Source organism: Equus quagga, chromosome 9, assembly GCF_021613505.1.
Source record: "Equus quagga isolate Etosha38 chromosome 9, UCLA_HA_Equagga_1.0, whole genome shotgun sequence".
Classification (NCBI taxonomy): Eukaryota; Metazoa; Chordata; class Mammalia; order Perissodactyla; family Equidae; genus Equus; species Equus quagga.
The window spans coordinates 29,292,830-29,310,946 of record NC_060275.1 but is presented as its reverse complement, the minus strand read 5'-3'; the positions used below and the strand labels follow the sequence as shown (position 1 = coordinate 29,310,946).

The 18,117-nt window shown below is 48.2% G+C and overlaps 1 protein-coding gene across 3 annotated transcripts in view; it reads left to right on the top strand.

Annotated features, from left to right (window-relative positions):
* SLC14A2 (solute carrier family 14 member 2) overlaps positions 1 to 17,566 on the top strand; it is a 194,074-nt gene extending 176,508 nt beyond the window's left edge. For all 3 annotated transcript variants that reach the window (XM_046671094.1, XM_046671095.1, XM_046671093.1), the window contains 10 exons: positions 2,705 to 2,827; positions 5,040 to 5,122; positions 5,844 to 6,003; positions 6,728 to 6,917; positions 7,281 to 7,409; positions 8,292 to 8,484; positions 11,435 to 11,582; positions 12,196 to 12,330; positions 13,421 to 13,470; positions 16,481 to 17,566. In XM_046671094.1, coding sequence (XP_046527050.1) covers positions 2,705 to 2,827; positions 5,040 to 5,122; positions 5,844 to 6,003; positions 6,728 to 6,917; positions 7,281 to 7,409; positions 8,292 to 8,484; positions 11,435 to 11,582; positions 12,196 to 12,330; positions 13,421 to 13,470; positions 16,481 to 16,681 — 1,412 coding nt within the window. In that variant the 3' untranslated portion in view covers positions 16,682 to 17,566. The remainder of the gene's footprint in view (positions 1 to 2,704; positions 2,828 to 5,039; positions 5,123 to 5,843; positions 6,004 to 6,727; positions 6,918 to 7,280; positions 7,410 to 8,291; positions 8,485 to 11,434; positions 11,583 to 12,195; positions 12,331 to 13,420; positions 13,471 to 16,480) is intronic.
* The last annotated feature ends 551 nt before the right edge of the window (positions 17,567 to 18,117 follow it).

Here is an 18,117-nt window from a genome sequence, read left to right as displayed (position 1 = left end):
GTCATCGTTCTATAGGTTGAGTTTGCAAGGTCAGCCTTACAGGGTCTATGTATTTCTTTCTGGGAACCATGCCTATAAGGGAGGAAACTGTCAATAAAATTACATGACTTGCCATGCAGAAATTAGCGACTTCTGATTCCCAGCCAGTGTTGTTGTTGTTTTCTTTTTCTCCTACCACACCAATGGAACATCTATTTCTAGAACATTTGATAGATGTGTTCATGATATTCCTGAAATTGCCTTTATCCATTTTGAAAGGCCTGAGAATCCGTCCCAAGGGTAGCACTAAATTGCTATCACCTTAGCTTTAAGTATTTTCACAGCCTCAGGAAATGTGTCACTTTATTCTCCAATCTTCTTCGTGGCATCTGTTCCCAACTTTCATTCTCAACTCTTGGCCAGCACATGCTGAGGGGCTACTCTCCTCCCGGGGGGTCTGCAGCCCAGCACTGCAGTATCACCCACGTGACACCCAGAACCAATACTTTGTTGCCTCTTCAACTCACCCCAAATAAGGACTAAAATGTCTTCAAGGGAAAGAAACTTTTAGTTTTTGTTTTTTGTGGCTGGGACATCAACTCTAACAACACATAGTAAGGTGGGCCTTGCCGCACGTTCCTGGGCTCTGAGCAGGCAGGAGAATGTGGGGTGCTAAAAGTGAAGGGCCAGGGCATGAATGGTGGGCCAGGCCTTCTGCAGCCATCTAGAGAGCAGGAGCCCTGGGTGCAACTCCTGTGTGCCATGATCAATGAACTGTGTGTCCTGGGAGAGTTGATTTCTCTGGACATGAGAGGTGGACAGTGATCTCGAAGCTCCAAGAAGTTCTGAGTCTATGATACTAAGGTCAAAATACTGCTCTGCCCAGGGGGTGCCCGGGGTAGCACTTGACATATGAGGAACAAGAAGCAACGGGCCAGCAGAGGCACCCTTCCAGCATGGCAGATGTGCACTAGGGATTGGCATTACAGGAGAATGCTCTGTTTTGTCAGATGATGCAATGATACCCCCTTGGTCCTTGTCCCCCTGGACAAAAACTGTCTGCAAATGTATCCTAGGGCAGGCTGAGATTTCTAGTGTCTCTGAAGCGTAGGGTCAAGGGGGCTTCTCCAGCCTTGGGAGGTATGGCTCAATGCTGACCCACAGAGAGGATGCTGAAACAGGAGCCTCTTCCCCATCTGGAGCCTAGAGGGAAGGGACATAGTCACTTCTCTTGCCTTTCAACCTGAGAGTACAGACAAAACCCCTTTCCCTGCTCATACACGTCCTACATTCTCTGGCTTTTGGTCCTGCTATATTCTGAGCTTTGCTCAAGTCCCTTCTACACGAGCAGTGCGATCTACACTGGTTCTTTCAAACTCTAATGTGCACACAAGTCATCTGGGGATCTTGTTAAAAACACAGATTCCAGTTCGGTCCATCTGGGATAGGACCTGACAGTCAACATCTCTAACAAGCTCCCTTTGATGTCTGTGAAGCTGGTCCAGGAACCAGACTCTGAGCAGCAAAGATGCAGAGAAAAGAATTGGGGGCTGAGAGGCACATGGTTCACTGCTTGTAGGATGCTTCTGAAATCATTCTGAGCCTCGATTTTCCATCTTTTGAAGATAACGATGTACAAATGAGCGAACTAAGAAAGTGTGCAAATGTAATAATAGTGTGAATGTTCTCCACTATTCCAGGTAGCCACTAAATCATCTAATTCCAGAGTGCACTGGAACTCCAAACAGAAAGTGTTAAAACTGCATACCTCGGGGACCACCAAATACTCCAATTAATTGACCTAGGTGGGCATAGGCGCATGCATTTTAAGGAGCCACCAAAGTGATCTGATGCTGTCGGTTCTCAGACCACACTTTGAGAAACCCAGTCCCAAGTGATGAGTGCTCTGCTCTCCCCTGTGTGGAAATTTAAGATAACAAGGTATAGCAGAGGGTTTCTTGTAGCTGATCACAGCTTCAGGACTCTTACTTCCCCTTGGATTGGTGCTTGTCAAGCTTAATGTGCACAGAAATCACCCAGGGAATCCTGCTGAAATACACATTCTGATTTTGTCAGCGTGGGTGGAACCTGAGATTCTGCATTTCTAACAAGCTCCCAGATGAGGCTGAGGCTGCTGGCCCAGAGACCTTGAGTAGCAAGAACCTAGATCAGTGGTTCTCAGCCCAAGCTGAACATTAGAGCCATCTTTTAAATGTTACGGGCATTAGAAAATTTTAATTTTTAAAAGTGGTCTTGGGTAGGGTTCAAGCATTTTTTAATGCACTCATGTGATTCTAACGTGCAGCCAGCATTGAAGACCCCCACACACACTCCCTGCCCCAGATGGAGGCCAAGGTAGTGACTGAAGAACAGGAATGGGCAGCCAGCTAGGGTCCACCATGCATGCCAGTCCCAAGTCCGGTTAAGTGGGTCTTAGAGTAGTTCCTTTCTGGTGAAATAAGGCAGCCTGGCTCATCCATCTCTTGACACTGACGGGAGTCTGTGATACAGTTTCTGCAGGAAAAGGAAGTGCAAGTTTTAGCAGGAGAAATAAAGAAGCTGGATGTTTTATGCAGACCCCGATGCAATTGCTACTGCAGCTTCAGACCACACAGCTCTTTCCTTTCCGACTTCCGCCTGTGATTTTTCCCGCGCTCTCTGCTTGGCTCTCACAGGGTGCAGGCCAGGGTGGAACACTGACCTGTCTCATTTTTCCCCTGGCCAGGAGGCAGTGGGGAGCAGCCAGCCGCGACGAGCCCAAAGGCTGATGAGGGCTCAGAGGCCGTGCTCCCCAAGCCCAGGAGCGTGTTCCACATCGAGTCATCATCCATTCAGAGGAGGAGCAAAGGTGTGCACTTCCTCCCCGTCTCTCTCGGGTCCTTGATTTACTCATGTCTAAAATGGGGACAATGGCAGTACCTACTTCACAGAGTGGTGGGGATACCCATGAAGCTCAGGCTCATTCTTATCACACCTGACCTCTGACCACAGCCACAGGTCCCAGTGTCTAGACTCTCCCTGGGTGGGGGGAGACTGGAACCAGGACAGGCCATGGGCTGTGTAGGCCTAGGCCAGGAGGTCTCAAACTTGGCAGCACATTGGAATCACCTGCATCCCATCCCTGGAGACTCTAATCTAATTCTTCTGGGAAGAAACCTGGGTGGGCATAAGGACCTTTAAAACTCTCCATGAAATTCTAATTTGCTTCCAAGTCACAAACCACTGGTCTTGGAGGCTAGAGATGAGAAGTTCCCACCTACAGCAGAGGTGGACATGTCAAGACCAAGGGGACAGTTGGAGAGCCATGGAAAGGAGGGGACTCCCAAAGGCCAAGAAGGGAGTTGAGAAGGCAGCCAAAGCTGAGCAGGTGGGGAAGCCAGAAACTTGCTTGGATTTGGAAGCTGAGGACATCCTGTGGCAAACAGGGAGGAGCCGGGGCAGGGGTCTCCCCAACCAGCTGCAAGGCTGGAGCAGCCTCGTGAAAAGCCAGGGCAGAGGAGCAATCTAATTCTGCCCCCAGACTCCAGAGAGGAGAGCCAACTTGCCCAGAGTCACACAGCTGGCAGTGGGCACTGCAGGGGATAAAACTGATCCCCGAGTTAGTGTCCTTTTTACAACAGCACTTGCTTCCCTGAAGACGCATTAGTGACTTGATTCCTTCAGTTCATCTGAGCCTCATCATTTCGTACCAAAGGCAGTCAACCCGGTGAAACGGGCCTCATGCAAGGTGGAGAGGACATTCCAGATAACTCAAGGGCAAACCCAGTCCTGGAGTTTGTCTTTGACAGAGGCCCCTGTGCGTGGCGAGGAAGAGAGCATGATTTGCCTCAAAAGGTTAACAGTCTCCTCCAAACATGCTCTTATGACAGTGATTGGGGGCTGGGATGGGGGAGGGCAGAGTAGAGAGCCCCTTGCAAAGGAGCCTGGTGGTGGAGGTTAGTTGGAATTGCTGAAGAGCTGGCAGGCAGAGAGGAGCTTCAGACATAGGCAGCCGGTCCATCAGGATATCACACACCGGCCTCGAACTCTAGAGGAATCGTCTTTGCTTCCTAGTCTTCCTTTCAAAGCTTCCAAAATGTATTTGTTCTCCTGCATAGTGTAACTTCCCAACCACAGTGGCGCTTGCAGTCCATGCTTCTTCAAAAGCGGGAACACAGTGCCTTTGATGCATCCTTTCCAGTGCTTATGTACCCTGAAATGCATGAATGCAAACTGGGAATGGCCAATTCAGGCTGAACCTTCAGGACTTCGGCACCAGCCTGACATTCTCACACTTGACCACAAGAGGGAACCAGAGCATCAAGACCGAAACCTCCAAGGGCTCTCACTTTTACGTTGCATAAAACCCTACTGAAATTGTTCACCTTTAAAAGTAAACTATCCGGTAATAATGAAAAACATGTTTAGAGCCACGTTACAATAGTTTTTTAGAATTACAAAAACATGCCAAAATCTGTTTTAAGTAACGACACGGATATCACTTGTCTTACTCCAACCAGGGGTTGCTACTGAAATACCTAACATTCAAGAGACAGACATCCAAAAAAGAGACCAAAGCAGCCTGAAATCATCCAGTTGGAAAGAGTCATAGTCAAACACAAACAGGCCTTGCCCAGCTCAGTCGCTTAATACTTTACAAGCAGTAGGGTCCAAGCTCTTTTCTTTGCATACCTACCAGTTCTCTGAGAATTTGGAGAAAGAACCTTGAATTCAGGGATCATGGACAAGTCACTGCTTCCTCATCTGAAAAATATAGGGGTTGGGCTAAATCAGAGCTTCTTACCTCAGGTCAGTCAAGTTTCTGAACTCTCTAAGTTCTTGTAAAATGTCCTGTTTGCATGAGGATGTGCACTTTTTTTCCCCAAAGAGAGAGCCCAAATGGATTTGTGATGAGTAAAAGAAAAAGAGAGCCTTCAAGCCACAGGATGCCATGGTTCTGTGCTTCCTCAAGTGGAAAAGGAAATACTGAATATTCCAACAATAGCCTTGCAAGAAATTTGCTGCTAAGGTGCCCAGGTAGAGGTGTCCTCGTTGATGATGTTCTTTTCTTCCACCTCCAGTGTTTGAAAAAGGCGAGCACCAGGAGAGACAAACCAAAGACCCTTTTCCCTATCAGTACCAGAAGCCCACTGTGGAGCTGCTGGTGAGTACTGAGCGGCCCAAAGCAGGGCAGCGCCCCCAAGTCATGAAGCCCAAGCAGATTAGGAGTTGAGTCTGGAAAAGACATCCACTGATTTAGGCAAACTCTTCTTGAATTCACACTTCCAGAAACAGAATTACGTGGGATAAAAATGTCCATTTTTCACAGTTAACTTTATAAAGTTTCATTTTCCTTGTATTTGAACTATTTATTATCTGTCTTCCTCTGAATCCCACATTCAAGAATTTAGGAGATGCGCTTATTTTCAAAAACAGAATCTTTGCATGTTTAACTTTATGCACAGATAAATTTTAAACACTAGACATGCTGGGGAGGAGGGGTAATTTCTTCAGGAACGAGTGTGGTACAGTGGAAGTAATGGTTTGAAAAAAGAATCCAAAGATCTGTGGTTAAATCTCAATTCTACTATTTGACCTTGACCTTTGCAAATGAGACCCTCTCCATCCTTGCCTGAGCTTTCATCTGCAGGATGAGGATAAAGATATTGCCTTGTTTACTGCAAGGTTGTTGCCCAAATTAAGTGAGGTAACATGTCCAACTAAAGATATTGTAGTCATTAGAAACACAGAGATGAGTAAATAGCAATTTCGTTAAATACCAAATGAAAATCTTAGCTTGGTCCCTGAGCGAGCACAAACGTCACTTCTCAGTGTGAGAAGCACAGAATGTGGGAGCTTCTTGCCCGTCTCTTGTCCCGGGACAGGATCTGGACACCATGGAGGAGAGCTCTGAAATAAAGGTGGAAACGGACACTTCCAAGACCTCCTGGATTCGGAGTTCCATGGCTGCGAGTGGGAAAAGGATCAGCAAAGCCTTCAGTTACATCACAGGAGAGATGAAGGAGTGCGGAGAAGGACTTAAAGGTAGAGGTCCCGTGAGAGCAGCCCCTGATCCCCTAGAAAGGTCACATCCCATTGTCCCTCAGGAAACACATTGCCAGAGTTCTCTGCAGACCAGACTGAGTTCTGCTTCAATGGTCTTTCAAAGATAGGAGTTTCGCTGTTAAGACAAACCTACAGTCTCTTGGGATGTAAATATGATACGTGTAAGTGTGTGGGCTCTCGTTTCTGAACGTAAGAGTTTGCTTTCTCAAATATCCATCAGAGCGTTGCAGTCAGGCATTTTAGCCCTGGGATTCTAGAGCCAGTGTTCTAGAAAAAAATGCCTGCCTGTGAATGGCTTGTGGGAGAACTGAGTCTACTATTCCGGTAAATTCTCTTTAGCAATCTCTCCAGAGCTCAGGTCATGGGTGTGAATGCCCTCTACACAGCAAGAGGGTTTTCTTTCTGGATCCACCTTCTAGAAAATTCACGCCACTCTCATGAGGGCACAGACAGCTCAGGTTTGAAAAACAACCTAAAGACCACAACGAGCTGGCAATGGAGCTGAAGAGTTTTCTGGGCAGTCAAATGCCCTCTCAGTTCTTGGTTTACCCTCTTCTGTGGCAGGTGGCAGCAGGAGGCTGGCTTCCTGCAAAACCGCCTCGGATGTGGACATTCCCTCACACCTCAGGCCGGCCCACAGGGGCATCACCTGGGGCCATTGCCCCTGAGCACTGACTGACTCCCTGCCCCTGCTCCCTTTCAGACAAATCCCCAGTGTTCCAGTTCCTCGACTGGGTCCTCCGGGGCACATCCCAGGTGATGTTTGTGAACAACCCCCTCAGCGGAATCCTCATCGTCCTCGGCCTCTTCATCCAGAACCCCTGGTGGGCCATCTCGGGCTGCTTGGGCACTGTTGTGTCCACTTTGACAGCCCTCATCCTGAGTCAGGACAAGTAAGTGCCAGGAGACCCAGCGTCTGAGTGTGAGGCCAGAGGTCACTCCCTGTGTGGACCCATCGCCACCTTCCCAATCCTCTTCCTGCTTGGCTCCCACCTCAGAAACTCCTCCAAATAAGGACACATAACTAAAAGGAACCGTTCCATAATTATTTTGTAATAGCTCCATATTGTCTCCGGGAATATGACAGGTTGATGTCTTTGCTCCCCATGCCCAGAGGGGCCATCTGTTTGAAGGTGTGTGTAGTCAGGACCCTGTCGAGAAAAGTCTGACTCAGAAGGAAAATCAAGAAGGCAGCGCCCCTGCATTAGGCCAAGGGGAAGCCCCCACTTCACCAGCCCACCCCTCTCTCCCCCCAGGTCAGCCATCGCGGCAGGACTTCATGGCTACAACGGGGTGCTGGTGGGGCTGCTGATGGCTGTGTTCTCAGACAAAGGCGACTATTACTGGTGGCTTTTGCTCCCCGTCATCATTATGTCCATGTCGTGGTAAGTTTGCTTCTGAGGCTGTGGGTGCAGATCAAGGGCTGCCAATCTTTTTATCCCAGCTCCATGGCTGTCTGTCTAAACTCGAATTTAAGGGGGCATTTACTTAGCTTGCACAACAGAAATATCCACTGGAAATAATTACTCAGGTTAGACAGTGACAGCACCATGCCAGGTGATATATATACTGTATCTCGTTACCTACCATCCTTGACTCTTCATTTTTAACATCTGAAAGGGTTTCTGGTCCTACCCTGCTGGAGCACAGGGACAGACATGGAGGCCCACATAGGTTAAGAGCCACACCACGGGGTCGTATGGGTTTCTGGAAATCTCATTCCTCCTGCCCCCCCGTCCCAGCTTTTCCTTGTCCTTGGGACCCCTGACCAGACCAGGACAACCTCCCAGTGTAGGCTGAAGGCCCAGCCACCGGGCAGAGCACTCAGCGTGCCAGGGCCCCGCTCCTCCCTCACCTCCAGACATTGTGGGGCGCTCTGGCCATGAGGCTCGGGGCTCTCGGCTTGCTCAACAAACACTTGTTGAATGAATGGATGTGACTCCCTCCCCATCACTCCCCCAGCCTGTCCTCTCTCCTCATGCCTGGGGATGAAGCTGTATGACTCTTCAAGGGAGTTCTGACTCCCTGCCTTACAACTCCCCCCAGAAAGCCCGCCTTCTGAAGTTCTGAGCCTGGGCATTCACCCTGTCGCCGTGCTGGGCACAGGCGGGAGAGCCAGAGAAAGACCTGCTCAGGCCAGGCAGGCTCGGAGAGGGTGCCTGGTGGGCCACTTTTCCACAGGAGGGTACAGGGAGCCCCCTGTTCCCACTCAGTCTAGTGTCAGGGCCAGGGGGCTCTTAAACAACATCTCTGTGCTTCTGCCTCAGCCCCATCCTCTCCAGTGCCCTGGGCACCATCTTCAGCAAGTGGGACCTCCCGGTCTTCACACTGCCCTTCAACATCGCTGTGACCCTATACCTGGCGGCCACAGGCCACTACAACCTCTTCTTCCCCACGACACTGCTGCAGCCTGCATCCTCCGTGCCCAACATCACCTGGTCGGAGGTCCAGGTGCCCTTGGTAGGTATCATGGAAGGTGGAAGGGCAGCGTCTGTCCAAACTCCATGTTTTAAGGTGGCATTTATTTATTTTGCACATCAGAAACACCCAAGAGTAATAACTACTAACTATTATATAGTGCAAGGCACTCTATGCACAGCACCACGTGAACCACCATCCTTTTCTCTTTCTAAGAGCTAAAAGGGCCATTTCTGGTCCCCTCATCATAGCACAGAGGAAGAAACCGAGGCCAGGTTGAGAAATGTTCCTGAGGTCACAGAGCCATCAGCAGAGAGCAAAATTAAGCCTAAAACTCCAGCTTCCTGACTTCTAACCTGGGTTCTTTCTCTTTTCCTTCTTTTTTTAAAGTCTTTTTGATGCTTTCTTCCAGTTTCAATCCAGCTTATGCTGTGTATTTTCTTTCATTCAGTCTCGCTAAATCATTAAAGACACACACATCACACTACCATCTCCTGGCTTGAGAAGTCTCTGCTCCAACCTCCATAGCTTTCCATTCCCCTCGCTGAGGCATGCTCACACTTTAAAGCACAGGTGTTCCTCCATTAAGAAATACATATATGACAGAGCTTTTAAAGTTTTTTACAAGTATTCTGTATAGAATGCTGGCCTCTGGAAATCTGCCAAGATACTTAATAAGAAGGTAGACTAAAAGCATTAAACCGGCATGGAGAAACGTGCCCATTAGCTGTCTTATCTAAGGGGACACGTTCTCTCTGAGGCCCTCCTCCTTTCCGTTACACTGAACGACCCCACGGGCCTCACTCTGAAACTTCATTATCGACGATTCATCATCTAACCACAAAGCCACTTGGGCTTATTGAAGGAACTTTCAGAAATAATGATGCCCGGTTTCTCTCAGCATTGCGTAGTATGCAACAGCATGGCAGAGTAGAAAGAGGCCTGCATTTGACTAAGAAGCATTACTATTTAGGAAGAGAAAGAAATGTTGGCGTTAGCCCCTTCCTTGTTGATTTATGTGTGTGTGTGAGGACCTGGAAGAGCCAGAGGCAAGAAGAGGGGCCGCATTGGCAGTTCAGCTCCTTAGGGCTCCCTTTCACGGTATTTATCCAATCAATATCTTTCAAAGGCAAAATTGCTCTAATTGGTACGCTATGGGGAGATGATATTAGAAAAGGCAAGTTTAAGATGTTTTGCATTCTCCATGCTACATTTTCCATTGAAAAGTTATCTAGGAATTTTGTAGAAATTAAAAAAAAATTGGAGAATCCTGTGCAAATATTTCAGCACCCAGAGTTTCAGGAAAGAAAAGTTCAATTTTTGGTGGTTGTCCTTTAAGAAATAATTTTCTGGCTAATTGAATGGATTATGGTAATGATTAATAAGTTTTGTCTTTTTGATCATCATAATTAGAGCTTTAAGTTTGGGGGAAACAGGTGGTAACTGTCAGAGAGAGGGTCTAAAAATCTCAACAATTTTGAGTCTCCGTGTGTTCCTCTGCCGTTGTGGTCACTGAAGGGCCCCCCTTGGAGGACAGGGCCAGCAGGGGACTAACTTACTGAGCACCACTGCCTCTATATAAAACTCACTCGCTGGGGTTGGCCCAGTGGTGTAGTGGTTGGGTTCGCGTGATCCGCTTTGGCGGCCCAGGGTTCACAGGTTCGGATCCTGGGCATGGACCTACACACCTTTCATCAAGCCATGCTGTGGCAGCGTCCCACATGCAAAAATGGAGGAAGATTGGCGCAGATGTTAGCTCAGTGACAATCTTCCTCAAGCAAAAAGAGGAAGATTGGCAATAGATGTTGGCTCAGGGCCAATCTCCCTCACCAAAAAAAATAACTCACTCACCTGTCCTGTCTTTCCCCCACATGGTGACACCAGAGTGCCCATCCTGTTCTCTGTCCTGGGGTCACAAGAGACTGAGCCCAGAGGGTTAGCCCACTAGACCCACCCACCAGCTTCTATAGGGTCCTCCTGGCCCGCACACTCTCACCACAGCGTGAGGGCCCTTGAGCTCCAGGATCTCCTTCCCTTGACACCCTCAGGGAGCCGAGTCCTCTCAGAGGATGTGGGCTGAGAGGAGAACTGCCTTATCCTAATATATGCACACACTGGCCCCAGGACTCTGCTTCTCCTCAGCTCTCTGCCCAAAGGGTGAGACGACCCCAGTGCATCCCAGGACCGCCCAGAGCTGCCTCCCTGGAGCAGTTTCCTAGCTCAAGGGCCTCTGGCCAGGCTTCCAAACCACAGGGCCCAAACCCAGTCACGGGGGAAGCCTGCATGCGCAGGATCCTTTTCCCAAACTCCAGAGCACGCGTGCAAGTGCCCACAGGACATTGGACCCTGGTCTCCTCACCGCCTTCTTCTCTCATAGTCAGGCCGCTGCTCCTGAGATGCATGGAGGCCTGGCTCAGGCCGTGCTCATCCATCAGTCACCATTTGCTGGGTTTATCCACCAAAAGGCAGATGTGATGATGACACCACCTTTTCAGGGGCTTTTCTGCAGATTCTAGTTCAATTGCTCAACCAGACCGGACTCACATGACCACAGCCCAGACACGTTGTTCTTGCAAATGCAAAGGACCATGCCTCCATCTGATATTTAGCCTCCCAGTTATCTTTTCAGCCTTTCAAAAGATGTTACAAGAACGTTTTCAAAGCCCAACTTTGATCAGACATCTATTACTTTCCTAACGAATAACACCCTCATTTGAAGAGTTTTCAGTTTCTCTTCACTGGGGGTTTTGTGCCTCACATTCACGCTTCCAATAAAGGAAACTTAACAGCCCAAGCCCTTAGGGTTCTAAGAACTCAAGATTAAAACAATAAAGCTTGTCTACCTTTTAGAGTCAACTTATTTGAATAAAAATATCTTGGAAACCGGTAGCAAAATGTTAGCGTGGACCGGTTGGCACCACATCGTTTCCAGCCAAGGTTCAAGTTGTCTCTCTTGCCTTTATAATCACGTGTGATCCTGTTGTACCTACAGCTTTTGCGAGCCATCCCTGTTGGAATCGGCCAAGTGTATGGCTGCGATAACCCCTGGACTGGAGGCATTTTCCTCTTAGCTTTGCTCATATCTTCACCTCTTATTTGCTTGCACGCTGCAATCGGATCCACCATAGGGATGTTAGCAGGTTAGTGTCATCACTGCTCCCTTATTAATGAGCCGTAAGGATGTTAGTGCCTGGGGCCAGCTCCAAAGAAAATATCGTCCTGTGTCTTCAATGCTCCACCTGCTTATTCCTGTAAACTTTCCCTCCTTCCCTTGTACCGTGTTTTTCCATTTTTGATGCCAGTGCCCTCAGGCTCCCCTGAGCAAAAGCAGTCCTGAAGACAGGCTTTGATATTAGTCATTTACACTTTAGTATAAATTTAAAGTTGAGGAGGGGTTTCTTCTATGCATGTTTGTATTTTGAGTCTCATCTCTAATCATGATAAGAAGGATTTGGTCTCCATTAGAGAACATTAAGATATCCATGAAGAAGGAGAGGTCCTCTTTATCTAACAGGGGAAAGACCTTCCCTGGACCATTTAAATCAGACTTCAGATACGTTACTCAAAGGGTCTCTTCTACCCATAACAGCTTAGCCCCTAACATTCATGTGGCTCTGTGGCCATTTGATTCCTTCAGGTGTTTTTTCACTGAATTGAATCAGAAGTGCTTTAGTATAAACACCTAACAGGGTAACTAGTCTGGGCTTTGAGGACCGTGGCGGGTTTCAGCGCTGACGCATGCCTCTCTCGCAGCGCTCGCTATCGCCACGCCTTTCGACTCCATCTACTTCGGCCTGTGCGGCTTCAACAGCACGCTGGCCTGCATCGCCATCGGCGGCATGTTCTACGTCATCACCTGGCAGACGCACCTCCTCGCCATCGCCTGCGGTAGGTGCTGCCCGCGGGATTCTCGTCCTGCCTCGGGTGATGCCGGTGTCTGTCCCCGCAAGGACAACCATCCTGAGAAAATTCTGCTGATCCTCCAAAGACAAATATGAGGAATTGCTTGCTTTATAAAAGGGCTTTTATTTAAAACTGTTCTGAATGGTTGTTTAGTGATTAATACATTAAAAACCATTTTTAAGTGTTCGGCCACATGAAACAGATCTTTTAGATGGTGTTTGGTTGGTGTTCGTGGGCTGTCTCTGTGATTGCTAATTTCCCCGTGATTGAAACTAACTGGTAGAGTAACCCTCATGCAAATTGATCTTTATATCTGGAATTGGGCGATTTACATCAGATGTCCCAATTAACCTTAAGCACCCAGACATTGACCATAGGCCCTTCAAATAGTCCTTACGTTGAAGGAATGCTGAGAGATGCTGGGCCTACCACCAGCTGTGCGCTCAGTAACTCTCTAATAAAAGCTTGCAGTTGTTAATATGCTGGGGACAGTCAGGCTGCTTTCAGTTGAGAAATTGAGGGTTCAGAAGCAAAGCCCACTTATACTGGCCCGTTTTCACAGAACCTCCAGGCTGCACTTGGCTCTTCCCAGGGGCCAGCCTGATCAGTGCCTTCCACACGCAGAGCCTAGAAGACCAGGCAGTAGGCATCTTTGGTCTTCCTCAAGCATGCAGAACATTGCTCCTCCCTGGAAACTCATATTATGTTAATAACTTGTGATGAAATATTCCAGCGGGGGGTCTGGGATTCACTTGCCTTGGCTGTATAGTAAAATTTTCATTTATGGTTTATGCTGCTAAATGTTCCTTTGCTAGAATGCAAGGTGGTGGGACCCAAGAGAACTGTTACCACTCGATTCTGGCCCTTTTTAACTGAGTTCATCTGCTGCCTTAGCTGTGCCGGCATTTGCGTGGAATGTCACACTTTCCAAAACTGCCAAGCAATAGAAACATATTTCAATTTTTTTTTAAATCTAAGAGAGAGCGTTTCTGGCATAAAATCTATGGGGAGAGAAGTTGTAGATGAAGATTGAGATGCTGTTAGTCACTGGGCTGTTTCTTGGTTCTTTTTCCAGCACTGTTTGCAGCCTACCTGGGTGCTGCCCTGGCCAACATGCTATCTGTGGTGAGTCAACATGGGCTAAGAACATGCCACAGCACCCTTCCTGGTGTTCTCTCAGCTCCCCAAAGCCGACACATACCCCTCCTCCAGGAAGCCTTCCCCGATTCACCCCTCTTGTCTCAAATCACACTTCTCACCTCAGCACCCACTAGACTAAAGGAGCTGGGACTCAAATGTTTAAATGTCAACTGTTGGTCAATCAAATCTCATTCTCAGTGGGCAAATGGTGCTCCTCATAGAAAGACAATTTGAAGAGCATTACCTTGTAAATCAAACTCCTGTCAACTGTATCATCCTCTAGAACTAGTTTTAAGTGTTTATTATTTACTATTTTTTTGTATGTTTATAGATTGTCTGCCCAACAAGCTTGTGGGCCGGTGTACATCTTCGTTTGTCCCATAGCAAGTAGCACAGAGTCAGGAGTCACGAGGGAAGGCTCCAGGGAAGACAGGGAGCTAAGCCCCAGCTGTGCCAGAGGGAAGCCAGAGCTGGCGGCTGTGGGCATGTGCAGTAGTCCGAGAACCCCTTCTTTGTCTGAGCCCCAGTGTGGGGTGGGTTGTAAGGTCGGAAGGAGCTGTATGGCCACTCCCAGCCCCCCACATACACTGAGAGGGGCCCAGGCCCCAGCAAAGAGCACTCAGGGCTCAGCCTGCAGCCCATGCCTCCCCTTGGAGATGGGTTCAAGGGCACATCTCATACTCACATAGGCAGCCAGGAAAAGTCCCGCTGGTCTGGCAGGTGCGGATGGAGTCGGGCCTTCAACTCACCGCAGTCTAAATCCCTCCTTCACTCCTAGTGAAATTGAACAGTTTAGACTTAGCGTAGGAAGGAATTTTCTAAGCAATAGAATTGGCATCCCCTGATGCCATCGGGTGTCCCCCGATGGACCAAGTCGCTCCTCTGGGCCCCATCACATTTTGCACGTGCATCTGCTGCAACACTTATCATACAATATTGCAATGAGTCTAGGACACGTCGGTCCTCTTCCACCTTCAGAACAGAGGCCCAGTTGTATTCTTATCTTTATCTCTAGTACCTATTACAGCATCCAGCACATAGGAGGTGCTCAAGAAATGCTAAATGAATGAAACCCTAAGGCAATGAGCACCCCCTCCCCTACCATGGGGAATATTAGAGCTGGGGCTGAACAGCCCCATCAGAAGCACTGCCAGGAGACAAGAGTATGCAGCATGGCTGCTGTGGCTCCTGTCTGCCCTGGGCTTTCCCATCTCTTCTTGCACCCATCCTCTCACCCAGTCATCCAGCCGATCAATACGTGTCGCGTGCCTTCCTTCGACAAGGTCCTGGAAGGGCTATGAAACAGGAGGCTTTGGTTCCTGATCACAGGCATTCACAGGGTGACCGGCCCTTTCCTCTGTGCACAGAGAAGTTACAGGTTATACCACTCAAGTTACACATTTTTCAAACCAAATTAAGTTTGCTTTCTGTGTGCCTACTATGTTTAAGACACTGTGCTGGCCACTCTCAGGGAGACGAAAAGTACAGGCTCTTAACTCACACTGAAGGAATTTCCAATCTCCTTGAGGAACAGGATATAAAAATGTTGACTGATGCCTGTGAGACCATCCCAGCTGTCCACAGAAGACAGCACTTAGGGGCTGCACTCTTTCGCTTTCTGACTGGCACACGTGTGTGCAGCCCCATGTCTTCAACAATGCCACCCTCTACTTGATGATGACCACGTACTGAGGACCATTGACTGAGCACTCAGCACTCAGTAGGCACTAGCCACTAACTCTCTGAGTAGGTATTACTATCCCTGTTTTGCTGTTAAGGAAATAGATCTCAGAAAGATGGAACGACTACAACAAGGGGATCAGAGCTGAGACTGGGAACTGGGTCTGTGGAACTCCAGAGCCACATCTGTTCCACTACAGGACTGGAAAGGGATATTTCCCGAATCACCTTGTTTGGTCTTAGCAGGGCTTTGGAGAGTCTCACTGAGTGGAATTCATCATTCATGTGTATTCCTTACAACACAGTTCTGATGCTAGTCTGTCACTGTTCTTCCCCACGTCCCGTCCCACCCAACAGTGCCATCTGTGAAGGCACATGACTGGCATCGTTGCCTCCATGGTATTACCTGAGATTTTTACTACTCGTAATAAAATGATGTTTGGTGGTGAGGGGGCATGACTGATTCTGCCTGGGAGCTGAATTTGTAGGCTCTTTGCTAACAAGCTATCCACTTATCTCAAATGAAGAGTGTAGAGGGGTATTAAAAAAACCCCAGGGCATCTTAAGGAATAAAAAACAGGGCAACAACATGAGAAAAGGAGCTGGGAATGGGGAAGCTCTTGAGAAGAGAGGTAGCCACTCTCCACCTCCAGCTCCCTGGGTCTAGGATTCACATCTCCGCCTCTCTCCAGACGTCTGCTCTATTTCCCTGCGACCCTCTGTGACGGGTTCCTTCTGCTGCACACAGCCACCAAATGGCCAGCCAGCGCTCATTGGCTCTCTAGTCCTTTCAAATCAAGAGCCTCTGGATGCAGTCTTTGCACCTCTGAGTTCAAATTCTCCAGAGATGGATTCTATTCCTGGGTCATCTCCCTCTGGGAAGCTGCATTTGAGTCAGGGGCCTCACTCTAGTCCAGTCAGCTGTGACTGAAGGAAAAAAGGGAACTTGAACTACAAAATGGCTGCCAAAGCCATCCCTTCAACAGGGCCTATGGGAGACGGCAGGGAATGGCCATAGTTCCTAGAGCTGGAGGTGAAGCCTGGCCAGACACCCCAAGAAAAAACATGTCTCCTACATAAAGGGATATTATAATAGGGTTCCAATGGCTGCATTTTGAAGATTGTGTGTTCACCCATTACAATGCACGCTGATAACGCTGGCAAGATTTTATTTACATTGGTCATGAATTCAGTGTTATTCCTACCAATGCCCGCAAAGAGCCCCCTCCTCTCTCCAGGGCTGATAAAAGAGCCAATGAAACAGGCACAAGCATCTGGTGACCAAGGCTTCTCTTGTGTTCTCCCTTCCCCCCAGTTTGGATTACCCCCCTGCACCTGGCCCTTCTGCCTCTCAGCACTCACCTTCCTGCTCCTGACAACCAACAACTCTGCCATCTACAAGCTTCCACTCAGCAAAGTCACCTACCCAGAAGCCAACCGAACCTACTACCTGTCCCAGGAGAAAAACAGAAGACCATCGACCATAGCAAAGTACCAGGCCTACGATGTCTCCTAAGTTGCCCTTTCCAAAATATGTCACTGTAAACTCAGCCTTCAATAGGTTATCCAGGTCACCAGGCTGAAGGCCACTTAACCTCTCCTTCTATCTATTCTGTGATTCTCCCTCTAAACAAGCTTACACCCTAGTTATTCCCACGCACAGGGAAATTTGTGTGTAGTCACCACTTAGGAACCTCTCTCTTCTAAGATGCACAATACTTGTCAAAGATAGGCTTAGTTGAGACTTGATACCTATAGCTCACTCCATAAGAGCTCCCTTTGCGGGGAACTTGCCCTCTTCTGCAAACTAAGCCACATCCCTAGAGAGAACCCACCAAAGAGGGGAGAGAGATTGCTGACGTGGTCATGCAACTCAGTCATTTAATGTAGCAATGCCCAGCGTCCTGAAATGTGCATTAGCTTGAAAAGCAACAGGCTGGTCTGCCCCAGCTCTGCCAATAATGAATTCCCACCACTCAGTTGAGTCCGTCCCTGCTCCCAGCGTCAATTTGTTATTGGTTTCACGACGGGGAGGGACTCTGTGGTCCCTTCTACCTCAGAAGTGCTGATTCTTCGCTCTTTCCTGGAAACTGACAAAATCAGCATGGCCAACAAGTAACTACTTTGAGTTAAGTAAAAGATGGAAAGGTTACCTGAAGAAGAGGCAGGACAATTTTAATGTTCTATGGAGATTGATTCTGGAATCATGAGAAGATGTTCTCCAGACTTGGGGTTAGAAGCCTAAATTCACTGGAAATGCCACATGCCTTCTTTTACATAACAGAAATATCTCTGGAAATGTCATAAGATGACAAATGATCTTTTTCAACATTCAAATCGTATTTTAAACAAATGTATCTGCTTTTGTAGTATTCATAAACATACTCTCATTAAACGGTTAAGTTTGCAAGTTGGTGTCAGGGTTTTCTTAAAATGGGGCTCACCTGCATTGTTCACACATGGCCCACTGGAGGGGTTTTCCACAGCCAAGCTTGTGTCTGAAAAGAGATGTGCATGGGTTAAAAATTATCAGAAGAGGGTTTGATTTGCTGACAACGGGAATAATACAGAAATAACCAGGGTCGTTGTTTTCTGTTTGAGTTGAAATGCAGGCTGTCGACAACCCATCTCACTTTTTAGGGGATAGTCTTGCACCCCAAAATTACAAATCCAGTCTGTCTTGAATGGCCAATAACTCTTATTATTTGGTTACTCTGGTTATAGCATTGAGCTCCTAAAGCACAGGACCCCTTTGTGGGAAGCCACGTGGCTCAGCCTTCCCACCCTTCCCCCAGAGGAGGGCGAATGAACCTCTTACAGAGCCTTGATGGGGCCCATCCCCTCTCACACTCTTCCAGTTTAGCCTGACGGGGTGAGGACAGGAGACAGGGCAAGGAGGACAGACCCTCTCTAAATGCAGCTTCAAGGAAAGAATTCTATTTGACCAAAATC